General features: G+C 40.7%; 3 protein-coding genes across 4 annotated transcripts in view; 1 reads left to right on the forward strand and 2 right to left on the reverse strand.

Annotated features, from left to right (window-relative positions):
- LOC109463026 overlaps positions 1–5,363 on the reverse strand; it is a 9,047-nt gene extending 3,684 nt beyond the window's left edge. Inside the window, exons 1-9 of the mRNA XM_019759696.1 lie at positions 5,281–5,363; positions 4,162–4,232; positions 3,617–3,698; positions 3,034–3,173; positions 2,677–2,756; positions 2,295–2,403; positions 1,988–2,159; positions 1,730–1,839; positions 1,086–1,429 (exon numbers count right to left, since the gene is read on the reverse strand). Coding sequence (XP_019615255.1) covers positions 1,329–1,429; positions 1,730–1,839; positions 1,988–2,159; positions 2,295–2,403; positions 2,677–2,756; positions 3,034–3,173; positions 3,617–3,698; positions 4,162–4,232; positions 5,281–5,351 — 936 coding nt within the window. The 5' untranslated portion in view covers positions 5,352–5,363 and the 3' untranslated portion in view covers positions 1,086–1,328. The remainder of the gene's footprint in view (positions 1–1,085; positions 1,430–1,729; positions 1,840–1,987; positions 2,160–2,294; positions 2,404–2,676; positions 2,757–3,033; positions 3,174–3,616; positions 3,699–4,161; positions 4,233–5,280) is intronic.
- LOC109463025 (methyl-CpG-binding domain protein 2-like) lies at positions 3,117–14,687 on the forward strand. Of its 2 annotated transcripts, XM_019759694.1 has the most exons (9): positions 3,117–3,151; positions 6,523–6,657; positions 7,207–7,363; positions 7,602–7,745; positions 8,590–8,709; positions 9,250–9,340; positions 9,531–9,668; positions 9,912–10,055; positions 13,168–14,687. In XM_019759694.1, the coding sequence occupies exons 1-8, from the start codon at positions 3,132–3,134 to the stop codon at positions 10,046–10,048; spliced, it is 942 nt and encodes a 313-aa protein (XP_019615253.1). In that variant the 5' UTR covers positions 3,117–3,131; the 3' UTR covers positions 10,049–10,055; positions 13,168–14,687. The 2 variants fall into 2 exon arrangements, with proteins under 2 accessions (XP_019615253.1, XP_019615254.1); XM_019759695.1 differs by lacking the exon at positions 8,590–8,709.
- A 6,572-nt stretch (positions 14,688–21,259) lies between these two features.
- Positions 21,260–24,414, reverse strand: LOC109463057 (RNA-binding protein MEX3B-like). The gene is made up of 2 exons (XM_019759761.1): positions 23,970–24,414; positions 21,260–23,384 (listed from the first exon to the last, which is right to left on the reverse strand). Exons 1-2 carry the CDS (start codon positions 24,226–24,228, stop codon positions 22,060–22,062), a joined length of 1,584 nt encoding a protein of 527 aa, XP_019615320.1. The 5' UTR covers positions 24,229–24,414; the 3' UTR covers positions 21,260–22,059.
- Between the last annotated feature and the right edge of the window lie 943 nt (positions 24,415–25,357).

A 25,357-nucleotide genomic window follows, 5' to 3' on the forward strand; every position in this document is an offset into this window, starting at 1 on the left:
GATGGACACCCCTTTCAGTGTGAAAGTGGGCCTCAGCTTTTGACCTTTGCATGTATAAGGACGATTGAGGTCGCGACCACTGATCTGACCTTTCACACAGAGGGGTGTCGATAAATTCTTTCTTTGAAACTGTTCAGATGTGAACCACATGTGCCGTCAATCAACGTCTCATTATCGTGCCTGGTGGGACCCGCTGGGGGGATACTTTAGTACGCGTTCACAGGACACGTAATCGGCACTTCCTGGTTAGCCAATGGGTCAGGGGTCAACGTACTGTTGCGCAACCTTTGTGTTGGTTGTTTTCGGCGTATATTACTTCTAACTTACAAATACCGCGGATTCAGACCTTTACTTCCCCAATTTATACGAAGAATCGGCGGAAAATGGAGGAAGTGACAATAAGGATGACTTGCACATGCGGGGAGGTACTTCAGCAGTTATTTTTAACGTCTGATTCCATTTAACGGCTCCGGTTGTCATTCTGAGTTTCATTACGAGTTCCTTGTGGCATAAGTTCGTGGCGGCCCGTTCGTGGGTACATGTTATAGGCTGCAGATGAAAATACTGACCTGTGTTAACACAACCAGGAAGGTTAAATCTAACACATAAAATTCAACACCATCAACTACATGTATATAACAAACAACATATAAAAGTATACAATAAAAAGCTCAGATTTTACTATTCGCACGCGCGCATCAGTTTTGGGGTTCCCAGAGGATGTCATCCATATAATCAAATCAACATGGCCTTACTTTAATACATGTTAGAAGGGTAACACGCGCACCGGACGATTGGCGGCTGGCGCCCGGAGCGGGTGTTTGTTTACATTATCGCTGGTCGCTGAGGGTCGGGCAGCCAGATTCGCCACGGGATGCCCCCTGTCCTTTCTATTTTTGGGCTCTAGTCGGCTAGGGGGATTAGTGATTTCACAGATCATTTAGCCAATTACAAACATTTCGAAACTTTTCGAAAAAATGGTATTCGCGCGAATTCACTAATTTAAAGAACAGTCCCAACATGCACCCAACATTCTGCAACACACATTTCAATACCCGGAGGTACAAAATCTACGATTTTCCTTGTTTAAATCTTATAACATTTAACATTAGTTCAACCATGTCACTGCAACGATGAACAGTAGACCTGAAGGAAGTTTCTTTGTGAGAACAAGCTACTAATATACATTATGTACTGTACATTCAAACAATCTATACAACATTAAATCTGGGAAGAATTTGTCATCCCCTATAACAATTGTGCACTAACTAATTTGGCAACGGCCCTGTTTTTGAACAGAAACTGTCCTTAAGTCTGTCCCATGACAGTTATTTGCTGCAGCATTTGACACTGAACCCATTTGAGCCTGGAACAAAATCCTGCAGCAGTTCACTTCTACTCATCTGGAGATCAGCAACATGGGGAATATCTGTGGAACAACCAAAATATAATAACAAAAGTTAAGTAAATTTGTTATGCCTCTACCAGTATAATAAAAACAAGGAGAAACTGTCCATACTTTCCCGTCTTTCTGACTTGTTTAGATACAAATACACTACAAACATTCTAGACATGTACATTAAAAGTACATCATGTGTGTACACATTGTTCATTTTTGAAATTTCTAATACAGACATGGTACATGAATTACATATTCCACATATCAACCAGTAAAGGATTCAATAACAATGTCAGAACTGAAGTCTAGGACATGGCCTGTGCAACTGACCATCCAGCCTGCTGTGTAAAAAGCGGTGTGGAGCCCTGCAGGAGTCACATGGATCAGGGCGTGCTTCGGTACTGGGCTCTGGCACTGGCAAACAGCAAAGACTATCTGACCTAGAAGGAACAATCAAACAAGCTTGCTTATAAGCTGGTGGAAATAGAAATGTACACTATTTAAGACACATTTTGGCTTGAGAGATGTCACAATTTACTTTCTTGTTGTGGTAGAGTACAGCAAGATGGGTCCCACAAATGTTCTTACTTGTTGTTCCCTTGCTTGAACTGTGCTTCAGTTTGTGCTTCAGTTACTTCTTCATTTGAAGTTCTTTCATCAGAGCAGTCAGTGGGTTGCAGGATGCCCTCCCTGTGATCCTGGCTTCTCTTGGCTTGTAAAATGGTGCTTGATGAAGTACCAGTAACAGCAGTGACATACTCTACATGAAAGAAGTTTTGAGGATTTCAGACTCATTGTCAGTTTAATAATGTGAAAAAAAAAAAATTCAAAGCTCAAAAAGGGAAAGAACCTTTGCGTGTAACTTGAAAACATTGAAGCAGATAATTTGAACTACCTGAACTACCAGCTGCCAGAGGCTTCTCACTATCTGCAAGGCTAACCACGTCTCCCTTTTCTCCAACATTGTTCCCTCCTTCAGTTACAGAAGCTTCCTTTATGTCTTCCTTATAGATAAATCATGTTGTTTTTTTATGCAAATCTCTGGCTTCTTGTGAGTGGGAATGCAGTGCCAATCTTACATTGTGCCACTAATCTGTACAAACTAACAAGACTGGAATTACTTCCTTCAAAAGTATCATTTGGAAGGATAAAATTCGCATATTAGTCAAAACTGACAGCCTGCAAGTTCCATGTGATCTCCAACAATTCACAGAATGATGTGCAAGAACCATGAACTACATGTATCTGCCTTGTGATTTGATAAATGCTGGTCTCACAGTTTCTTTTCTGCTTGGTGGAAGGATTTCTTTGCATCTGGTATTTTTCATCCATGCTAGTGTGCCTCTCCTGTCTAGCTCTGAAATGAATACTAGTATCAAGAACGTACTGTGTACATAAACAGTTTACAAAAACATCTATCAAATGTGAAAGTCTGAAAGTTTATATGTACCCGGTACTACAAGAATATCCTGTCCACCTGTTGTCTTAATATAGGAAAGTAGAAAGCATCACAAAACTGGCTACAATATCTTGCACTAAACTTTTGAAGAATACTAGACAGTATACTCCTTCCAATCCTAAGAAAATATGGTTGTAGGGAAAAATAGAAAAGACACTTCTCAGAGTACACTTACCAGGGTGCAGCTGTGGTGGAGGTAGTACATACATGCCTATAGGCACCACACTCATATCTCCTTGTTGCACAGAGGCATCAACAAAGTCAGCATGGAACATGGACAACCTTTCATCAAGGTAAAGGCTACTCTGGAAGAATCTGAAAATTTTATGCAGAAATCAACATAAATTTCTACATCCTGATAAATTTTGAAAGAGAAACAGGCCCTTACAAGGTTTGAAGTGAAATACAATTTTGCATGTCTTGTCTACATCATAATTATTTATCCTATGAACCTAAGCTACCGCTAACCCCTCGCTGACATCACAATCAAAGGTCAGATTTTCTGTAATCAGGACCAAGGGCTAACTGAAAATTTGGTAAATCCACCCATGTTATGTTGGAAAATCTCATCCTTCTCAATGTTATGTATGTATCAACACAGTTATATGGACATGAAGATAAGACCTATAACTGTGCTGATACATACATAACATTGAGAAGGATGAGTATAAGTGGATTTCGAATTGAAAACCCAAGCCAACCTGGATAGAACCTGAATCTATTCGTATCAAGGTATGAAAGAAATATTTTCAGCTCACTCTTTTGTGTCTGGACAGCCAGCCTCCATACTGAAGAGAAACTTGGCACAGCTCTGGTCTGCGAGTGTTCCTCCCTGTTGTACTGAGGGAAATAATATGGGGGTCTTATAAATATAATAATCCACAATCTTATAAATATAATAATATAAATATCAATTGGTTTTATCTAAATGCAGAAATTCAGCATCTGTATGTTTCAAGGACTGAAAATAAAATCTTACAAGCCATTCCCATAATGAATCCAGCCTACTTTGGTCTACACATATGAATCGGAAGCATGAATATGAAAATGCAAAATGTTGAAAAATTGGGCCGTGGGGCGAGATGACTTACAGGAAGGGGGAGGAGTGGTGGGGGGAGTCCCGGGGAGACGAGTTTAGGGAGGGGGAAGAGTGGTGGGGGAGATGACTTTAGGGAGAGGGAAGAGCGATGGGGGGAGACAAGTTTATATAATAGGAAGGGGGAATAATGGACATGCAGCCAGTCTCTCATCTCACAGTAAACTGCTGATTTTATGGTCTAGATAGCAGAATATATATACTTACACCATGCTCTTACTGTTTCTTCATGGACACTCCTTGAAAACCATGCTGTGAAGTTAGTAAAGACGCCACGTCTGGACATGTATTAAAAGACAATGGTCATCTTTTGTAAGTACATGTATGATACAGATCTGGATCCAGTCAGGAAATGCTATACTATGTATGTATGTAACTGTTATGTACGTGACCGACTCTGACCAGCACGTCGGCAATAAAAATAAATGTGGTCTTTTTAGAAAATAACACTGGCTCTTGAGTTGACCCGTTGTGAACCTAGTAACGTGGCAAAAATAAATCTCGATCGTCCCAGTAACATTCAGGTCATACTGAAATCATTTTAGAAGCCGGTATCTAACAGTCTCCTTGATATAACCCAAGGAGGTTCTTCCTACCTCCTTGATATAACCTTACCTTTGCATATTGACCGCGTAGCGGACGGTATATGTTACCAAACGTGGTCTAATATTTCCCTTGTTCTAGAATAATGGTCAAGAGGTAGTTTAGTGTGGTACTTGGCAAGGAAACCTCTGAGGTAGGGCCAGATAATTTTAACGTGACATTACTAGTTACATTTGAACTTCCCGCATTTTCTCAACATGGACGGTAGTCTGGTTGTTATTGAATGTTTTCTTGTAAAGCGAATCACAGAATAGCTGTATTCCACTGAAACCAATCAAATAGGCGGATTCCTTGCTTTCTACCAATCAGCTTACAGCAGAAGCGATCGACAGATTACCGTTGTTAGAACGTTCCCAGAAACCTTTGTGGTCCTGACGGAAAAATATGGAGGCAGGCAGGACGATGCCGCCTTTCGGGAACTTGTAGTTATAGCAGCGTCAACTAAAGCTGCGGAGACCTACCCTTGCTAAGAACGGCAGAGGGAGTTACATATGTGAGTATCACAATCTACATGTCCTCAGTTTTACCTAGTGAAAGCAGAATATAGGGAAGAAGTTTATGTCGCGACGCCGGGCCCGCCATCTTGAGTTCATTGTTTTTCCTGCAGTGCGTGGTGCGCAGATGTGCGGCGTGGCGCCCAGACATCTGTCACGCCAAACTTTGCTTTCTTGCGAACGTTGTTGTACAACAAAAGCCATGCAGTGTAGGGAAGCCCCGACTGACCTGTAGCTGCTTACTAGTTCCGAAGAACCACATGCATGTATCTCGCAGTCGCACCGGTCACGATGCCCCATCTATTCAAATAAATATTTGTAAGTTTTCGAGTGCAGTTCATTCTTTGAGATACAAAGTAAAAATAATATTTTCTTAAGACAATTGTGTTGAATTGACCGTGGAAAACAATCATAGTACATCACACATGTCACAGTGATGAAAAATTGAGACAAACGGAACTTGAGGCGGTGAGGAACTTGAGTAGCCCATGCCACAACTACACCAGGGATCTAGAAGTGCCAGAACCAGTGGAGACTTTACTGTAGCACAGCCCAAAATTTTGGTTTCCTGTCGATTATACGTCGGTCGATTAGTCTTTTTAACGACTATTCACTTTGAACAAGCCTGCATTTTATTCGGAAATGTGGCCACTCTCATTTCAGAATACCGAGTTCCAACCTCCAGCGATGTGCAAGTTGACAACTACTTATCAAAAAACACAAAATTACATGAAATTAACTTAACTAAAATATCTAATCAATATGCAATCCTGACCATTTACTGTAAATTCATGTAATGCAGGGATTAATTTTATGTTAAGAGAGGGAAGGAGACTTTCCCAACATTTTAAGTTTGTGATTGAAGCAACTTAAGTTAAGTCACAGTGGCTCACCCATAAGACAAGAAAATGTTTGCAGTGTGATTATATCCCTGCAAAAGAACACAAAACTAGCACCAAAGTTCATGATTTGAATATTTAGCAAAAATCCAGCAATGACCTGCCTACTGAACAACTAATAAAGTTACTAAGAATTATTTAGATACAAGTCCTGTTACAGTGCTGAACAACCGTACAATTTTTTCCTAATTAGGGGCTTTAGTCTTCGCTGGTATGGCTGGTGTGTCACTTGGCTGCGCCAGTTACAATGGATTATACAAGCCTACATACAGTCTTGTCAAGTCAGGAATTTCTTGTGCAACATGTGCCCATTGTGGATTCCTTCCTACTGCTGTCTATGTCTGTTAGTATTACATGATGTGGCAGCTTCTTCCTGGCCCCCCAAAACAACTGTCTCTCAAACCAAGGCATTTAATGCAGTACTGTACTAGTATGTAATAATAGAATACATCTGGCTACATTCTGACTGTGTAAATCTGACATGATATGTATAGATAATTCTTGTCCTGTATGTCCAAACTAATTCATCCCCTTGAAGTTAAACTTACTTTGTTTGTGAACTCGTTCCTCAGCTTGAATTGGAGAAGCAATCAGTGTATGGAGCGCAAACGAATGGACTGTCCAGCATTGCCGAAGGGGTGGAAGAGGGAGGAGGTGACGAGGAAGTCCGGGTTGTCAGCAGGAAAGTCTGATGTATATTATTACAGGTATGGAGGTAATACCTCACGAAATCTTGAAACTGGCTCAGTGTCACTTTATTTTATTATGTTCGTGAAAATGAAGGTGTTGTTTTGAGTGTGTTTTGGCTGTATGTGTGTTTTCTTGTGTGATCGTACAGTTGAGTAACAGCATGTTGGTGGGAGGAATACTTAACTACACACCACAAAAGGTCAGACACAGGAGGTTAGGTCCCAAAAGCTTCTGGCCAGAAGGAAGTTGGTGGTGAGTCTGTTGGACAGATGCCATTGGCAAAATAGAGAGATAGAAATTCACAACAATCAATGAAACAAGAAATTCACAAAACTTTATAAATATTTCACGGAGGAGGTACAAAATCTGCCATCTGTTGTTTTGATTATGGAAATGGCACATTTGTTGTACTTGTACTTGTAGATAGGAAGCTCCTGTGCTGGAAAGTACTGAGAAAAAACAAAAAAAAATCCTCATTAGTCTCCTTCCACTTAAATGTCCATAGGTAGATCGTAGTTGGAAAATATTTGATGTCTAATAACAAAGAATTTTTTTTTATTTTTCAGTCCGAGTGGTAAAAAGTTCCGAAGCAAGCCTCAACTTGCAAGATACTTGGGAGACACATTTGACTTGAGTTGCTTCGACTTTCGGACGGGAAAAATGTTGTCTTCAAAAGTCAACAAGAACAAGAAAGTTGCAACAAGAGCTCTGGACTCCAACAAAGTAAGATGGCTCTGATATGCTCATTTAATTGGAAATTATTTGCAGCACACCAGCCACTGTCGCCCAGAAAATTCTGGTGAAGGCTTCAATTTCAAGTCAATTTGGTCAAGACTCAATCCAAAATATGATTTTGGCCATTTTAAATTTAAATTGGAATAGTTTTGTTTAGCTAGAGTAGCCACAGTATTACCCCTGTAAGATGTTAGATGTAAGATTCCCCTTTATCTCACCTGTACAGAAGTATGATGCCAGCTTGGTGCTGCCCATCAGACAGACAGCTTCCATATTTAAACAGCCGGTCACACATGTGCGCAGTAAGGCCAACAAGGGCAGCGAGACCAGAAACGATCCCAAAAGTGCAAATCAGGAGCAACCCAAACAGGTCAGTGTTCCAGGAATGATTTTAAATCTTACTTGGATCTCTGTCATTCCTGCATTTTACAGGGTATAACAAACCACGAGACGGTTGTATATTGGCTTGTATTGAACATTGTGTTGTATAAAGCTTAATGTTGAGTTTATTTTCATGGATGTGTAAATATAAAAGATTAAGAACAGCTCATCCTGTAAGCTTGTTTCTGGTCATGTAAAATATTAAACAGAGAAAAACAATACTGCCATTGATTCTTTTTTGTTGACATAAGTAATTTTAAAGATGATTCACAGAGGCAAAAACAGATGTTTGTGTACCTTGACTGTATAGCCTGTTGTTGCAGCAACATTGAAACTGAAATTGTAATTGGATGATATAGTTAAATATTTTCTTGGAAATCCATCATAAATCACATCACATAATGTGATGTGATGTGATATGATGGCTTGCCAAGAAAATATTTGTCATATGTTACATGTAAAAAGAGATGTATGTTCTTGATGTATCACCCCTGCCCTCTGGCTCCAAGTAGCCACTCCTTCCAAAAGAAGACCAGTTATAACATGTGCATTTTGAATGACTGGTCTCACACCAGAAAGAACTAGTAGTCCCTATATAGTTACATTAGCCTCAGTAAACTCAAGACCATAAGGGGAATTCCAAGTTTATTCTCAAGGCTAAATTGTTGGATGGTTGACAAGACTATAGTGCAGACCAAAGTACCTCCATAAATCTTCATGTGCTTGACTCTGTTTATATTGCACTTGTGGGCACACATGGAAAATGAGTTGATGAATCCATAGTCCTCTCTGTGAGATGAGTAGTACAGTACCTGTCCTTTCTTTGTCTGCAGATGGGCCCTAAGTCTGGCACAACACCAAAGTCTGCCAGGCCTCCCCCTGCGATCTCTGATTCCTCCAAGTCAGAGACTGCAGAAAAGGGCAGTAGCCACCCAATTTCACATATATCCCAGGTGCGTCTTTATCATCTGTCTAATGTAAAATCATTTTTGAATACCCAGAGTTGAGTGTTGCTGCAACACAGTACAGTAGTGTTCTATAGCTCTAACATTTTAGTTTAAGCCTATGGCGCACTGGACCAACTAACATAACATTTTAAGCCAGGATTTTGTACCAACTAACATAACAGTTTAAGCCATTATTTTATATCTGCCATTTTTGCTAATTATTTAGTGTCTTTTGATAACTACCATTAGCTATCACTAGTGCCAGTAGTGGTAAATGATGATGACAATGCAGACTAACATCACTGTAGGAAACTAGAGTTAAGTAGTAACTTCAATTATGTTACTAACATGTCCATATTTCTTTGCAGGAGGGAAACTCCCATTCGTTGTTTTGGTTTTGGTAAATGTTTCACAGTTGAGAGGGCTACCTCAGACACTACAGAGGGGAGGTAGCTGAAAAGCTAGCATAAATGTTTTGAGAAGTACAATATTAATTATCTTGAAGTCAATCCTTCATTAATCTCAGTTTTTCTCCTCACTCTGCAGTTATTCTGGGAAAAGCGTCTTCAGGGAATGAATGCTTGTGACATTGCAGAAGAAGTCATCAAGAACATGGAGTTACCCAAGAGCTTGGAAGGTCAGTAGTCCTTGTTATACAACATGCAGTAACGCCTCCTATCAGGTCAAGACAAAACTGCACCCGAGCAAAGAATATACTTTACATGCATTGTACAGCATCTATCATGTAGGGTGTTCTGTTATATCATGGTGTCCAGTCATGCATGTGTGTTTGGAGTTCTCAAGAAATTACCTCTTTCCCTGTGCAGGTTTGGGACCAGGCTGGAATGATGAGACATTGTTACAGAGTATTGCCTCCAGTTTGCACCTTAGTAACAACCCTATCACAGGACAGACCACAGCACCATCCACTGTAGAAAAGAACCCAGCCGTCTGGCTTAACACCGGTACGTGCTGCAATCTGTACATGGAGACTGAGCTGTTTCCCCATTTACATCTGTTAGTAATAAGGAGATGTAGTCAAGTGGATCTCCTCACTTATTAGTCCTTGTAAGAAATAGTGTGTTTGTACTGGATGAGTGTTAGAAATAAATTGAAGTCCAACAAAAATTCCAACTTTTGCAGTTTCATTATCCATGATGCATCATGTAAACACCCATTTCTCCCTGTTCTTGCATTTTTCTCTGCAGACCAACCCTTAATGAAACCATTGGTGGTATCAGATGAGGACATTAGGAAACAGGAAGAGCGTGTTCGACAAGCCAGGAAACGGCTGGAGGAGGCCATCGCTGGGAAATATTTACACACCAACAAACAAGCCGAGTAGTCAACAAGTGAGTATTGGGGATAGCGACCATAAAATCTCATTCAGAACTTGTGACTGAAAGCGGCTAACATTCTTTTAGAAGTCCTTTTTATGAAATGACACCGACTTGTCCTGGTCTTACATGTATTCTATACATTCCTCCTGTGTGCACTGTTACTTTCAAAATGAGACTTTGCATTCAGAATAGATAGGTTTGGGGCATTACACATAGGGGTGTATCTGCTTGATCCCATGATTGGTAAAACTGAACATACATATTGTACTAGTAGCACAATTTCTTCTGGCCTTATATGTAACATAAACAGAAATAACATGTGATGATAAACTTTAACCTTCTCCCTGCTGAAGAAGCTGTTTGTCACCAAATTCATGTTGGTTTCAGGGATAGGCAGCACGGAGAAAGTTAGTATAAAAAATTAGTTGACAGTCTACTTCTTTACAGACATGTTAAATCTGCTGTAAGAAATTGGACATGCTAGACAAATACGAATTTGCACATACATATTACAAAATAATCGCTGGTAGTTTTTACAGTCTAAGTTGGATGTGTAGGGAATGAAAATAAGTCTGGATATATTTCCCATGTGTGGAAAGTCCTGATGCGAGTTACCTGATGGTGTTATCAGTGTTTGTTTAGGCACCAGATCAGTGATCAGGCCTTAGTCAACATGTTGTGTCTGGGCAGGGTGACATGTCCACAGTAGCAGTGGTACGTAGGTCAGTGGTGGAATTCTAGTCTGGTTGAACTGTAGCTTGGTTCCTGTGCCAGATTTGTCCCCAAATATTTGCCTTGATATGGTGGTGAATAGTCAAAAATCCACCCCTCTGGCACAACTCCCACAGCACCAGAGTTGGCATACTTCTGCATGGATTTATGTGACAGACTTTGTCTTACGTTATTGATCGTCAGAATCAGAGTCTTTTTCTGCTACAGATGAGGCCGTGCCTATGGTGCGTTGCTCCTAAAATCAATGCGTTTGAAAATGATAAAAATCAGGGATTTAATTTGATTGCAATAATTTATGTAGACAGGGTGTTAGCATCTGAAGTGTTGTAGGTATAATGGGACAATTATTTTCAAGTATAGAGCCTTGCTATTAGGGACCTAGTCTTTGTACCTTGTCATAACTAAATTTTCAGTTTATTTTTCTTCACAAGCCTTCTATTATCTAAGGGGCCTCTGGTATAAGGAAATCTCAGTCAGACTAAAGGATGAATTTTAGGTGCATTTATGACAAGTGTTCAATGAAGGCTGTCCACCAACAGTGATGAATGGCTCTACTGATACCAAAGTGCACCATGCAAAGGTTTGAATATGTGTAGTTCCAACTTCTAGGGAATACACTCAACCTGATGGTTATATCATAGTGAGCAGAGATGGATCCAAGTCAATACATGCACCTCGCCAGTGGAGGCTTGGATCAATTTACAGACTTGAGTTGTCAGGTGAATTGGAGAGGTGCCATAAGAAAATAGGGGAGTCTCGCTGCATTTGCTGACAATACAATACTTCTTAAGATTCAAAATCAATCTTTTCATGAAGTGGGCTGTTCTTACATATTGCTGAGTTTTGCTATTATCACAATGTTTTCTTGTAAATCTTTAAATTTAGTACATGTACATGTGTATGTGCATTTCCAAAATTTATCCCAATGTACTAATGTGAGGAGGGGTATTTCTACATGTTATTCTGTCGTGTATAAAATCATTAGTCCTGCATCATACAATACCACCGACCACAGCAAATTGTCTTACGGCTGGAGCCAGACAGAATGCACATACAGTGTACGCCACATCAAGGGCTGAATCATTCTTCCCTTCCACTGGATTCCTGCCAACTCATTATCATTCTTCACAGAATCACTAGCTGTCTGCTGATCAAAGTAAAACTCAGTTTGGACATGTGTGTTTTCGCATTAAAGATTAACTGCTAACCTTGAATGGTAAATGTGGATCAAAGGACAACTGTGACTTAGTCATGTACAAACAAATTTCTCACCTGATGTCATAAACCACCAACACACTCTGACAAAGTCTAAACCAACACTGCAACAGGCGTGTATGTCTGATTACACCTCAGCCAATAGCCTTCATCACACGGCCTGAAACTGTCAGCAAGCCACACCTTTTATTGAGTTAACTAATGATGTTATTGGGTCAAAGTACACTTGGCCTACTCCTACACACCACTTCCTTATGATGATTGATTGTAGATGTATAGCAGAGATAGCAGAATATATGAGGGGAAAACTTGAGAGGTGTCCAATTCAAGTTGGTCATATGTATTTGGAAAATATGGTAAAACAGTTATTTCAAGTGCAATATGCTAGTGTGGGATATTGATTTAATGTGAATGTCAACCACCTATGGTAATATAAACACATGCATTTGTAACTCAAGCAACATTCCAGATAAACAGCCAGATTTCAGATATAGAACTGTAAATTTTGTGTATCAGAATAAAATCTTGAAGTACAACTAGAGATTGCGCAACCAGGGTTTGGAAGTGTCTAGCAGAGTTTTCATAATACAAGCTTGAAGTACGGTACTTGCACAGATAATCAAGTTTTTTCTGTTGCAGAGCCGCATCAAAGATAAGCATCATGTTTAAGTGTGACTGACTCTTGTTGGGCATTTTGTTGCTAATCTGTAGTAACAAATAGGCTGGAGGCCTGTCTGAATCAAATTATGACCACTGATATGCAAACAAACACCTTATCAGCTGGCTATATGTGAACAAAGTTCTATTTGTTTGACACATAGATTGCCCGTGCTGGTGGGTTTGTAATGTACTACTGTATCAGTGTGTTGCATGTCTTTGCCTTACATAAGTTACAGTTTTCAGACGTGTACCTTCTTTATGCATTGCTAGAATATACGTTAACCTGCTCTCTGGCAGTCTCTACTAAGCTAAGCTATCCCTTGTGTACCAAATTTGTATCAGAATTATGTCAACTAACAGAGAGTAGTGTCAAGTAAAACTGTATTTTTGTAATTTTTGTTTGCATCTTTTAATTCTACAGTGCAGAACCAAATTTATACATTTTATTAACTGTACAAGGACGTCACAAGAGTGTAACACAAGAATATAATTTATGTTCCTTCTTCTTGCTCTACAGGAGATGCTGAGACCAACATCCACATTACAGACCAACATTTCCTTGATGGGTGTCACACAAAAGCCTCTCCACACCTTTGATGTTGCGTTTACACCACACCTTTGTGTTCTGGTATCCTCCAGAGGTTGATTAGACTATTGAACACAAAATGGAACAAATGCTTTGACTAGAGTAATGCTATTACATGTACATGTAGTCCTTCATGGTATAATGTAAAGAAATACAAAAATACTGTTCATGGAATAACAGGATTTTTGGGAAATGCATAAACATGTTCTGCACGGAATCATGCTGATACAGAAGGCTTGTGACAAAATATAGCATGTACTCCTTACTGATGTCTGTATTTCTCAATCATGTTTGATTTTAAGATTTTGATTTTAAGAATTTGAAAGTCACAAATCCTAGGGGGAAACTATGAGTACCAACCATTTTCTATGTTGTGGTGCCATGAATACAATAGAAAGTAAGAAATGAAATATCCTAACATTATTTGATGTCAGGAAGTGAGATGGCTTGGAAATATCTGTTTTCTGCAGGGAACAGGTTGCTAACTGAAGATGAAAAGGTCAAGTTTGTTTAAGATTTAACAAGCACGTTTGACTGCATTCAGTTATACTCAATGTTATCATGTAGTCCTATCCAGCAGCTTCAGTACGTGTCCATGTATTCTGACAAAAAGATGGGGTCCTTTTTCAGAAACCTTGTACATCAACTTTTTATGGTCACATTGTACTTGTATGAAGAAGGAATATTGTGAACCATGGGTGCCAGAAGTGCAGTGCAGGTGTTAAGTTTACCACCAGCTATGATGAATTCTAAGCAGAAAAGTTGATGCATGTCCAAATTCTCAGGAACAAACTTGTGTATGTGGTTATATCAATGATGAAGGCTTTTGTTGTGGGATGTTGACATGGGGTGGTTTCTATGAACAACTTTAGCTTTCTCACCAGACTACAACATACAAGGGTGTACCAGTTTTTGTATGGAGTCTGCAGGTCATGTTTGTGTGCACTTGAAAGAGTCAGGCCTTCATATTTGTATTATGTCATAATTATGTGACTGATAACAGGTACAAAATCAAATTTGATGGACAGCTACCAGCAAAGCAGACAAGACTTGCTTTATAGTCATGCAAGTGCAAATACCCTGAATTGCCCAGGTCATCATGTTTTGTCAACTTCATCATAATATCACAGCATCCTTTCTAAAAATACTGTTTGGCAGATGGCACCTCTGTACAGTTATTTCTAACTCATGTCTCAGTTTAGTCGTACATAGGATATCCCTAGATGCATACCGTAGCACTGCCACTGACAGGTGTTAGATATTGCTGCATATATCAGCTGTAGATGTTGAGACATTGGGAGCCTTGGGTATATTACCTGCAGGCTTGATGTAAAGGCTGCTTGCTGAGGAAAGGGACAGGAAGAGAAGACATTACTTGTATATCAAACTTTCTATTTTTCCAGTGTTTAAACCTTGTAGTTGTAACAATAGATACCTGTTCTTTAATGTTGTATAGTTGATGTTCTTGTCTGAGTTTTTGAGTGCTTGTTTAATCTCCAAGTAGATCTTTCCGTGGAAAAATCATTGGCCATGGAGGTATTTGTGTCTACTGTCGCCAGTAGGCCTTCTCTTGGCTGGCAGTTACGATTTTGCCACAGGAAGATCTGCTTGGAGACTGTTGGGTGGATGTGAGAAGGCTTTGCTTCAAGTGCCTTTAGTAATGAACATGAAGAATTCTGTATGATATTGTATTGTGGTTATTTCTGTATTGAGAAATATACCTTGATCCACAAAAGATGAAGACTAGTTATCTGACTAGTTGAAGACATTTCTTCATTTGGTAGATACTAATTATCAAGAGTTTTTTTGTGTGTCTTGCTTCCAAAATGTTTAGATAAACACAACTTTTCATTTTCAATAATTCAGGTCCTCAAAAGTTAGAGAGATACCGGTAGTCTAAACTTGGCATTGGCATACAGACTACTTTGAAGAAAAGAAAAAAGTAGCCCAAGAATAATTAAATAATTGCATAAAACGTTAATCAAATGTGTTTGCTGTTGCCTAGGGTGTAAAAATGTAGTACATATGTAAGAATCATTCTAACACCTGGTGTAACAACCAAGTGTCCCAGGTTGGGTAATCGTAATTGATCAACCCCTTCCTATTTTTATCTGTATATCTCTATCTACTTAACCCTGAGGGAGATCTGATTTACAAATGTATGTGATATCAAAATGAAGAGATTTAACAAGCTGAAATCAATACACACATACTTTCCATATCCACAAAGTCTCCCTGGTGTTGCCTAAGGGATGTCTGGTATAAATTTCACTTGCACATTAGACACGGCACACAAAAATAAACCACCACAGTGTTATGATTCATAGAATAAGGTAGTTGTTTCACAAACTATCTGACAAAACGTACTGTTTTGTAGCTCTTGTTTCTATGTAGATGTTTTGGAAAAAGGTGTTCCAGCATGTGACGCCATTTATGGTAGTATGGAAAATACTAATATCCACCAAGCAGAAAACTTCAAAGTTGATGGTTCATATGATGAATTTCTTAGTCATTTGAAGACAAATTTAGACAATATTGCATTCCCAGTACCAATATATGTACCAAAGTAACCAACAAAATATTGCAAAGAGAAACAGCAAATGATATTGATTATCCGTATCTTACCTCCTTGCTATGGCCTTGTCCATGCACCAAATTCTGAAAGTACACTGCAGGGTGGTACCCTTGCAGGGAGGAGGTTGATGCTGCACTAACTATGCATTACCAAGAGGAGTAAGAAGTCCATGGGGACTGGCTGAAAGTTTTTTTAATGTTTGCAACAGGCTCTTCACTCTTAATAACCCAAAGCTGGTGGGGGTCTTTTTTATTGGTCAACAATACTTTCTTGGCAGAACAGGTTGTTATTGGTCAAACAAGGCCTCCACATAATTCCCTCATGATCTACCCAACTGTCTGCGTACATGGTCTGATGTAGAGCAGCACTGGTATTTTACAAGCCTTTGGATAATGACCTTGGTTTCTCTAAATCTTGCTGCTTTTCAGTCAAGTAATGGCAGTTGGGACTTGGTGGTTGTTGGGGGCCCTGTTCTGGGGACCAGTACAGTGTAGAGAAACAGAGAAAGCCAATATATGTTTGTATTGGCAAATATGCATACCTTTTGTATGTATAGAATATCCTTCTTGGTTATGGGATGAATGTTAAAGGATTGTTATAGAAAGAAAGAAGTGACGAAACAAAATAGAGTGCACCTTTAGTTAGCATGTGAAATATATACAGTATATAATTGTTCGCTGGAAACAAGCTGTAATGTAAATCATAGTTACTTATTCATAATGACCATCTGCCTTGAATTTTTTTAAAATACATAGTGGCTTGTTTATGCAGTAACACTGTCCCTGCAGGGCTTGTACTGTGTGTATAAAGTGGTTAACAATCATATGCAATCTGTCAATGAAGTAGGACAGTTTTAATGGGCCATATTCTTTATAAAAGAATGCATTGTATTGTCTTAACTGACCTACTTGATGTAATCTCGTACTCAGTAATACAGTAATGTGTTGCTGAAACAATGGATCTCAAACAAGCTGATGAGTTCCAAATATCTCTCTCTGACTATCTGCCGTGCTGGCAAACAGCTAGCAGGCATGTCTTGTTGGACAATAGCCCCAGCCGTCGGCCATGACATCATCAACCGTCCCCACCTGCTGGTGGCTGAGTGTGCTTTGTTCTGTCCCATCCACTGCCATCTGTCACTGCACCAGGCAGCCTCCCAGGGGCTACCAGAGGGGGTGAAGGGAGAACACAACACTATATTGTATAGGTTCAGAAGGGCCACGCCAAGTTACATGTATAACCTCGGTTCTCGGACATGTGTAAGGAAAAGCAAAGGGGCAAGATGAAAACGGCTTGCAGGAAGGAAAACTGAATCTGAGTACTGTGTATTCTGTTCCTGCCTTATTAGGTACAGGGTTTCCCCGCAATACTAAGTTGTTGTTCATGTTGATATTCCAATTTCACATCTTTTTAAATCAGAGAAATAACAATTACATTGGACTGGCCTCGAGTGTCCATATCATTATACCCTGAAAAAAGCCTTATACCAGCAGTTGAAGGTACGTATCTGGAATTATGCATGAGATACTTGACATGCTGGAATGAGCCCATCCATATCTTCAATATACTATACCAGTCATCTGTACTACCCAACCTAACCAGTCAGGAAACATATAAAGCTGCAGTCATCCCAAGCTGACATCCCGCCACTCAAACTTGATTGACATCCATTTTAGACACTAAATCAGATGTAGAGGTTTGAAAGGAAAACAAATTCAACTTGTTTACCGGTAACATACATTCTATGATGTGCACACATTTATAACAATTCCTTTTTTGGTAGCTTTACTAGACTGGCTCACATGTGCCAATATGTGTTATGTATGTTATACCTCATAGCGATATCTCCATATGCAGCAGCTTGTTGCCAGGGACATAATATCCTTTATGTGCATTATATACAAAAGAGCAGCTTAATGTATGATATTATAAATATACATGTAAATGTAGTATTAAAAAACTTTGAGGAATGCTGAATCAAGAATTTCAAAAAATGAAACTCTTTGGTTTCATGATATATGCAGCCATTATGGTTATAGGTTAAGTTTAAATTCGTCAGGAAGGAGAAAAAAAAATTCTAACAAAACATGTTTTTCCACCCTACATGTAAAAGTAAACTGCAAAACAGCAATTAAGCTTGAAATAGAGGGCTTCATTAGTTAATTAGTTCTTTCAAATTGCCAGTCCCAAATTTGAAATGTCTATTTTTAAGTGTTATTCATGTACTAGTAATTATTGCTCTTCGTAGGATTCCAAGACTGCATCTGTAAAGGGGTCTTTTGACAAAGCGTTCCACAAAGCCTATTTTTAGCTTGTAGCTCATTACCTTTCTGAATGCCAGGCTGATTGAAAGTGGCAATTGAACTATGTGACGTCGACTGCTTCACCTTCTGATAGTGGTGATAGCAATGGAATCCACTAGATAGCAAGCATAAAAGCAATGCTTCATTTACTACATGCATGTACATTTTGTACACTGAAACATTGCAATGAAAATCAAAATAGAGTCCAAATTGCCTTAGTGGCTTGAAGTTATGTGGCTGCCCTGCATTCATTATAAAAGGGTGCATCTTATCACTTTTGATTAAGACTTCTGCCTTTGTAGATTGAAAGTGACAAGCTGTTTACTATCAAGTATCAAGTTAAAGAATGTGTTTTGAGCTGTTTCTTTTTTTTTTTCAGAAACCAGAAGAAAAAAATCATACCATGTGTCAATCCAGCTGTTCCAGAGTACTAGTACATATTCCAAATACAAAACTATAAGCTGCAACTAACTTTTCCATGTTACCAAATGGCCTTGTGGACTGCTTGGCCATAGTCACAGGTCCCTCTAAAGGCAGCATGAACATTGATACCCTTATCTCAACCTGAAGTCGGATTCCTCTTGTACCATGGGCATACATTTGTACATGAGGGCCTGCATGACTTTTCTTGCGAGGCATAGTGAGTTATTTTAATTCACAGTTAATTGTAGCCAGCCAAAGGCACCCAATAACAATTCAGGACAACTGGATTTTCAAAGTCATTTTTTGGGCATTTTCTTAATGCTGTAACTTGAAACAACATACCAGTACATTGTGTACTGATATCTGTGAGGCAAAAATGTGATGTTGCTGAAGGAGAACAGCTGATTGTTTTGTACTGTAGGCTGGTTCTGGTTATTTATTGGTGGTACCAAAATAATGGGACTCCTCACATAGCTTGTTTCTGTGCTGTTTCATATGTTTCAAGTATGAAATGGTGATAAAATGGCAGGAAATGTCAATATCAGACAAATTTCCCTGTCAAGAATATGTTCTGTTTTGTCACACTGAAAATTACACTGGATGCCTAATGTTTGGTACATTTTTCTCAGCTTTCTCCTACAAATCTGAACATTGATACCCAAATTATGCACATATTGCATATATGAATATGGATCAATTTCATGTTAATCATTAATTGCTGGCCCTCCTGAATTTACCATAAAACATAGCAGGGCCTCCCCCAGTCCGATATATAATGTTGCAAGGACCCCCATGAAGACCCTCATACATGTGATGTACTCTAGCTGAACATATAAAAGCCAAATGACAAACAGCAGCACGTTGATCAAAATGGATGCCAAAAACAATCATGTGCAGAAAATAATGCTTTCTTCTGTTGTTGGGACTAACAAAATATAGTGAGAGCAGCAATGCTGGCTTTGTGGTCAGTTCTATCTATATGATCAGGCACTTGGGGTATTGAATGTGACAGCCCATCCAGCCACCACCCTTTTGAGGCCCTAATTTGCATGGAACCTTCCCTGGCTTTGTCTGGTTCTCCAGCTTTCTGTACTGCTGTAGGGAATGGACTCACTGGGCATATCTTCTGCATGAAACCCTAACTGTTGGCAGGGCTGAAATGCAGTTCAGCTCCTGGCTTGATCACACGTCCTGGGCTGAAGAAGACAGCAGTAATTCATCCCCCTGGCCTCACAGTTGGCACCAGCAAAACTGACAGAAATTGTGGCAGGATTCGATTAGCCTGCTGCAAACTGCTGGCCAGAATACAAATAATCCTGCTGCACCATTTCTCCACCCTGAACATTTGTGCAGATGTTGATCAATGTCAGTGTATGGGCAGTCGCAGGCCATCAAAGGTCAACGATATCTGCTGTGGAGTCCAGACAGTGTGCAGCATGCCAACCCGCCCCTGCAAACAAAGGGATATAGCTAACCCCCCTCCTCAGGCTCCTGTAAATAATGAACAAACCCCAATTTGCACTCAAAACAAGTCCAGCTAGGTCTGTCCCCCAAAATGCAAATTGCTGAAAATTTGTCCTATTTTTCTAAGTTAGCATCCCCCTGGGATGGCAGCAAACATGCAAGCTTTCACTGGTATGTACTAGATGTTCATCAAAGGCCTCATTAATATTTTAGCTTGAAGTGTGCTGCTGGCCAATAGCTAAGCTTGCAGCTGGAATGTGTATGGATGCATAATTGCACGATGCCATGAGGGGAATTGGAATGAGCCTAGCTACATTGTCTGCGGCTATCTGTATGCCTGCTTTGTCTGCGTGGCTGAAAATGTGGCCTGCATATTGGGAAAGGGGAATCAGGCCACAGAAATACTTAACCACACCACATTTGGACTACTCATGGTTGATTTGCCCTCAGTATTTATATATGCTATAATTATTACCTTCTAATTCTATACAGATTCAAGTCATTTCAATTTATTTTACCAGAAGAAATGTAATTTTTAAGGGCACTGTGACGGTGTCATTTTTTTTTACAACTTAAAACCAACACAAGCCCTTTTCCAGGCACAACTTTACATCATCCTTGAAGAGGCAAACTTTAACCTTTCCACATGGGTGTACAGGACCTTGATCAATCATGTACCAATGTACTTTGATTTCTTGCAATCTAACTGGACAATGCTTTAAATAGAAGTGAGTCAGCAAACTGAGTTATGTATTGAACCACCATCTACAAACACTTTCCACTGATTACGCTTTACCCAGACATTTCTTGTTAATGAATAACATGGCTTGTAGATTGAACTGCACCATCAGTTTGCATTTACCCTGGCAGTGAGGCAGTCACTGAAAAGTGGGAACCTGGGCCCCTGTAAGCAGCAGCCCCTACAAACCACACACACACACACTGAGATCACTTGCTACATTTGGTAGAGCAGGGACAATAGACAGCCTGTGTTGGTGAAACATAACACCCCAGCTGGCCCTACCATCCCAAATTATTGGAGTTCAATATCATCCAAATAAAGCCTTCTGCTGTGTCTGCCCATGACCTAACATGCCATGTTCCTAACCACCATCAATGGAAGATACAGTTCTGTCATTTGAATCCCCACTTACCTCTGAAAACCAACTACATGGCATGCCAATGTGGTATGTGGCACCTAAGTAATGCACTAGTAGCTAGACATCCCTTCAGCAGCAAAACCTGACAACACAACAGATTTTATTTATTGTAATACAACTTTAATGGCAGAAAAATAAAACTCTTACAATTTTATAATCCTCAAGTCTCAACAAATATAATAATATTAGTATATCTGGCCGAACATGGTTACCAGGCCCAAAATAAAAAATATTTTGTATTTAGTAAACTTTTTTTCTCCATAGTATATTTGCGGTCATGTTTCACACCTAGATATACATAAACTGTTGTAAATAATATATTAAAATAGTACATGCCTAGACTATGGTGCAACGAAATTATCGTATCGGCATGTGTAGCTATTTTATACAAATGTTAGAAAGCAATAGCTTGTCTCTGAATCACTTTGGGTATCCCATTTTGGGCATCATTCATCCATATAGAATAAAATAAGTCTATCTGCATACAGCCTATAAAATATTTGCTGGGTAAAATATATTTTTAAACCAAATCTCATTTGAGTCTTTCTCATCCACATCCATATCACAACTGAATGTCCTCTAATATTCAATAATCACTAATTAAAATGCAACTACATGTTACAAGCCAAGTACAGGCCATTCTAATGATAATGTCTTCAACCCAGCGACATACTCTCATCTGATTGAAATTAGAAATTAAATTAAACTTTATTTCTGTAAACATCTTTAGTATGAAATAGACTTTGTATACGCTCAAAGAATAAAATATTTGTAGTTATATATACTTTTGGACTGTTATAGGTTAAGCCTTGTCCATCTTCATAGTCAAAATTTGAAATTGGATATTTTTGTGTGGTTTTCTTAAGCATGTTTATGTAAACAATATATAATATAAAGCTTAGGAAAATATACGAATTGCCTGAGATATAGTGGTATGACACACTGGGCACTCTGCATCCTTTTTCTCGCACAGACGGTTGGCACACTCCATACAGAACAGGTTGTGACCACACGGCACCAAGGCGGCGACCACCTCGCTCTCGTAGCAGATCATGCAATCCTTCTTGTTCTTGGAACGCGGTGGGAGGGATCCTGTGGAGTCGGTTGGGCTGCTCGAGATGGAGGTGGAGGAACCAGACTGCACACTTGACACGGAGGTAGAGAAACCTGAGCCTGGCAGAGGGGTGAACATGGGGGGTCCACCGCTCAGGGGGTCACTGCGAACACGACGTGCTGTGGGGTGCTCGTTGGAATCCGACAGCGTGGGGGACAGGCGAGGGTGGCCCGACGAACCACTAATACTGCTGCTGCGGCGTTGCACATTGGGGATGGTGCCATTGGCTGCATTGCTGCCGAACAAGGCTGCAGTCACACTGCTGCCACTGCGGCTGTTGGGCACCAGATCCAGCGGGGCCCACATGTTGGAAGGGGGTGCAGGTGCGGGGTCAAAGGGTGGAGACTCACCTATGCCCAGATCTCGGTCGTCTCCGGGAGTGAAGTTGTTGAAGGTGTCAAAGGCCAGGCCATTGCTGCTGGTGTAATTATTGGGGTTGAAGTCAGGAACAGTTCCACTGCCATTTGTGCCTGGAAACTTGAAGAAGTTGGAAGGCTCTGAGAGGTTGCGAGGAAGAATGTTATTGCTACTGCTGTGATAGTTATTGGTATGGCCTGGGGTCCCTTTGGGGATGTAGTTGTTGTGGTCATTAACGGTGGCTGCTGTGCCGAAGTGGTCGAGAGGCGTTTCGGTGCCGTTACGGTGGAAGTCGTCTGGGTCGCCGACAGGATCGATGAGGCCTCCGGTGCGCATGGCGATGTGTGCCTCGATCTCCTCCCGCGCGCGGTCGACATTCTCGGGCATGCCGGTCACCTCGAACACGGGCTCTTTGTCTCGGGACGGGGTCACGATGTAAGTGTGCGTCTGCTGCTGAATGCGCTTGATGGTGGCACCCTTTGGCCCCACCACCAGCCCCACAACACGGTACGGCACGCGGACTTGGATAGTGATCTGTCCCGGCTGGTTTGGATTCGGCCCTGGACCCATGTTCATGTTGTTCTTACGAGCCGCTCGGATCTGAGAGAAGTGCTCGGCGGCAGACATGATCTCCCGCTTGGCCATGGCTACATCCTCTTTCCGCCCCGTCACAACGAAGACTGGCTCTTCTCCCCGTACAGGCGTCTTGATGTACGTGTTCGTCTTGGCTCTCAACGCCTTGATTTTGCAACCTTTAAGAGAAGGCACAACAAACCCCAATAACTCGAACGCTCGGATATGCAGACGACCAGACAAAGGAAAACAGAACTCCCCACCCGTCACCCCCCTCCCTCTGTGATTTTATCGTCCCATTCAAACACTGAAACGACGTTCAAACGAACGTCGTGCGCTTTTAACATTTCCACCTTTCTCAACAACATTTCTTACAAGTTCATAAACATTACACTTGCCTACAAAAGGCACAAACTAAAAGTTTCCCGACACTGCGACATGCGTGGACGGATAATGTTCCACATACTGAAACATCGCGCACAAAAATAATCTGGCACCCAAATACTCACTTGTCTCATTATTTGCACACCAACATCGAGCTTCGTCAGAATTAGAATTTCGTGTGGCCCCGTTCGTTAGAGTTTCAAAAATTTACCGAGTATATTTATATCACTGACTAATTAATGGTGATCTAGAATATGCCATTTATAAGTTTCATAGTCCTGTCTAGACACAAAGACCCTGAGAGGGGCCTCCATACAACCCGGGGCATGTGTCGGTGCGGGTGTGCATAGATTCAGAATCGCTGGAAAATTCCTACCAACCTTGCCTTCCGACGATCTCGGCGACGTGTTCCGAGCTAGGCACAGGCACACATTCGGTCATGTTGCTGCTCTTTCGGTTCCGCGCATCGTTGTCGAAGCCAGAATTGGACATCTTATCATCTTGGTCGCTACCTCCGCTGAGCCCAAGCATGGCGAGGTCCAGGGCCAGCTGCAGCGCCCGCGCTTCATCCTGGCTTCCCATCGACGTGGGGGCTCCCCCGTTAGCAGGCTCCATGTCCGGGAACAGCGAGCTCGGCATTATAGGGGAGAGGAGCAGGAGAGGAGGGAGTAGAAACAGCTAAAGTTCTATCGGTTCGACATACAAAAATAGAGTGGTTTGCACAGTTTTAGGGGGAAATGTCCGTACGTGTGTATCGCTTGGCCTCGCCTTCCAGAGTGCTGGCCTAGCGCGGTAAAATGTCTGCTTCTGTACTGCTCCTCAAACTAGGCTGACGTCACCTCCATGTGGTCTCTCCTCCCTCTCATTGGTCAAATTTCTGCTGATTTTCAACTGGGAGGAAAGATCATCAAGTTGAACCTCTTTTAGACGCAAAATCCTACACTTTAGACAGTCACATCATCTCGTATGGAAAAATTAATTGCCATAAATATAGTATCTACAATTTTACATAGATAAACTTTCATCTTTTTTGTTGACTTGCTTTGAACTACTGTAGTTTGGGACATTGTTGTATGACGATATATCGCCGTATGTTAGAATGAGACTTTTTCATCCTTTCTCCTGATAATGGGAATGTGGTCACACAATCCTGGTACCTGATTGGACAGAAAGGCAGAAATTAGCGCGGCGGGGAAACGTAAGGGCGGGGCTAGGGGACGGACACCTGGCGTGTCAGATGACTTGTCTGCCAGGTGATCGAGAAAGGTGTGCACGGGGTGGCGGGAAGCCGGGCAAAGATTAGTCATCAAAACTCCTTTATCAGATTGTGTTGGATTCAGGTCAAAATCGCCCACCAGTTTACCCGTGACTGGATGTCTGTTTGCACGTTTCTCCAGACTGCAGAGAACATAAAGCATCACTCAATGGCCAGCAGACAGGTCTCCACCTTTCCTTGTAATCTTGTCATAAAGTACAGCGTCACCAACTTTACTCCCAACACGCGAAACTTGGTTTGCTGTGTAAAACGACAAAACAATATTTGGAAATATGTGGTTACACCCATGTTATTGTCAGTGTGCAATCGTGGAAAAGGATAACTAATTTATTCCTGTGATGTGATTCAACCGCTGAATATCATCAGGTGTGGGCGAGTATTGGTGGGTAAGCACAAAAGTGTGCGGTCAGCTTGGCTGCAGAGTCCATGTGACAAATGCTTAAAATTTATTTTTCGCAAAAAAAAAACAACAACAAACAAAGAGGGGAAATA

The sequence above is a fragment of the Branchiostoma belcheri genome, unplaced genomic scaffold (genome assembly GCF_001625305.1).
Source record: "Branchiostoma belcheri isolate BF01 breed outbred unplaced genomic scaffold, Haploidv18h27 scaffold121, whole genome shotgun sequence".
NCBI classification, from domain to species: domain Eukaryota; kingdom Metazoa; phylum Chordata; class Leptocardii; order Amphioxiformes; family Branchiostomatidae; genus Branchiostoma; species Branchiostoma belcheri.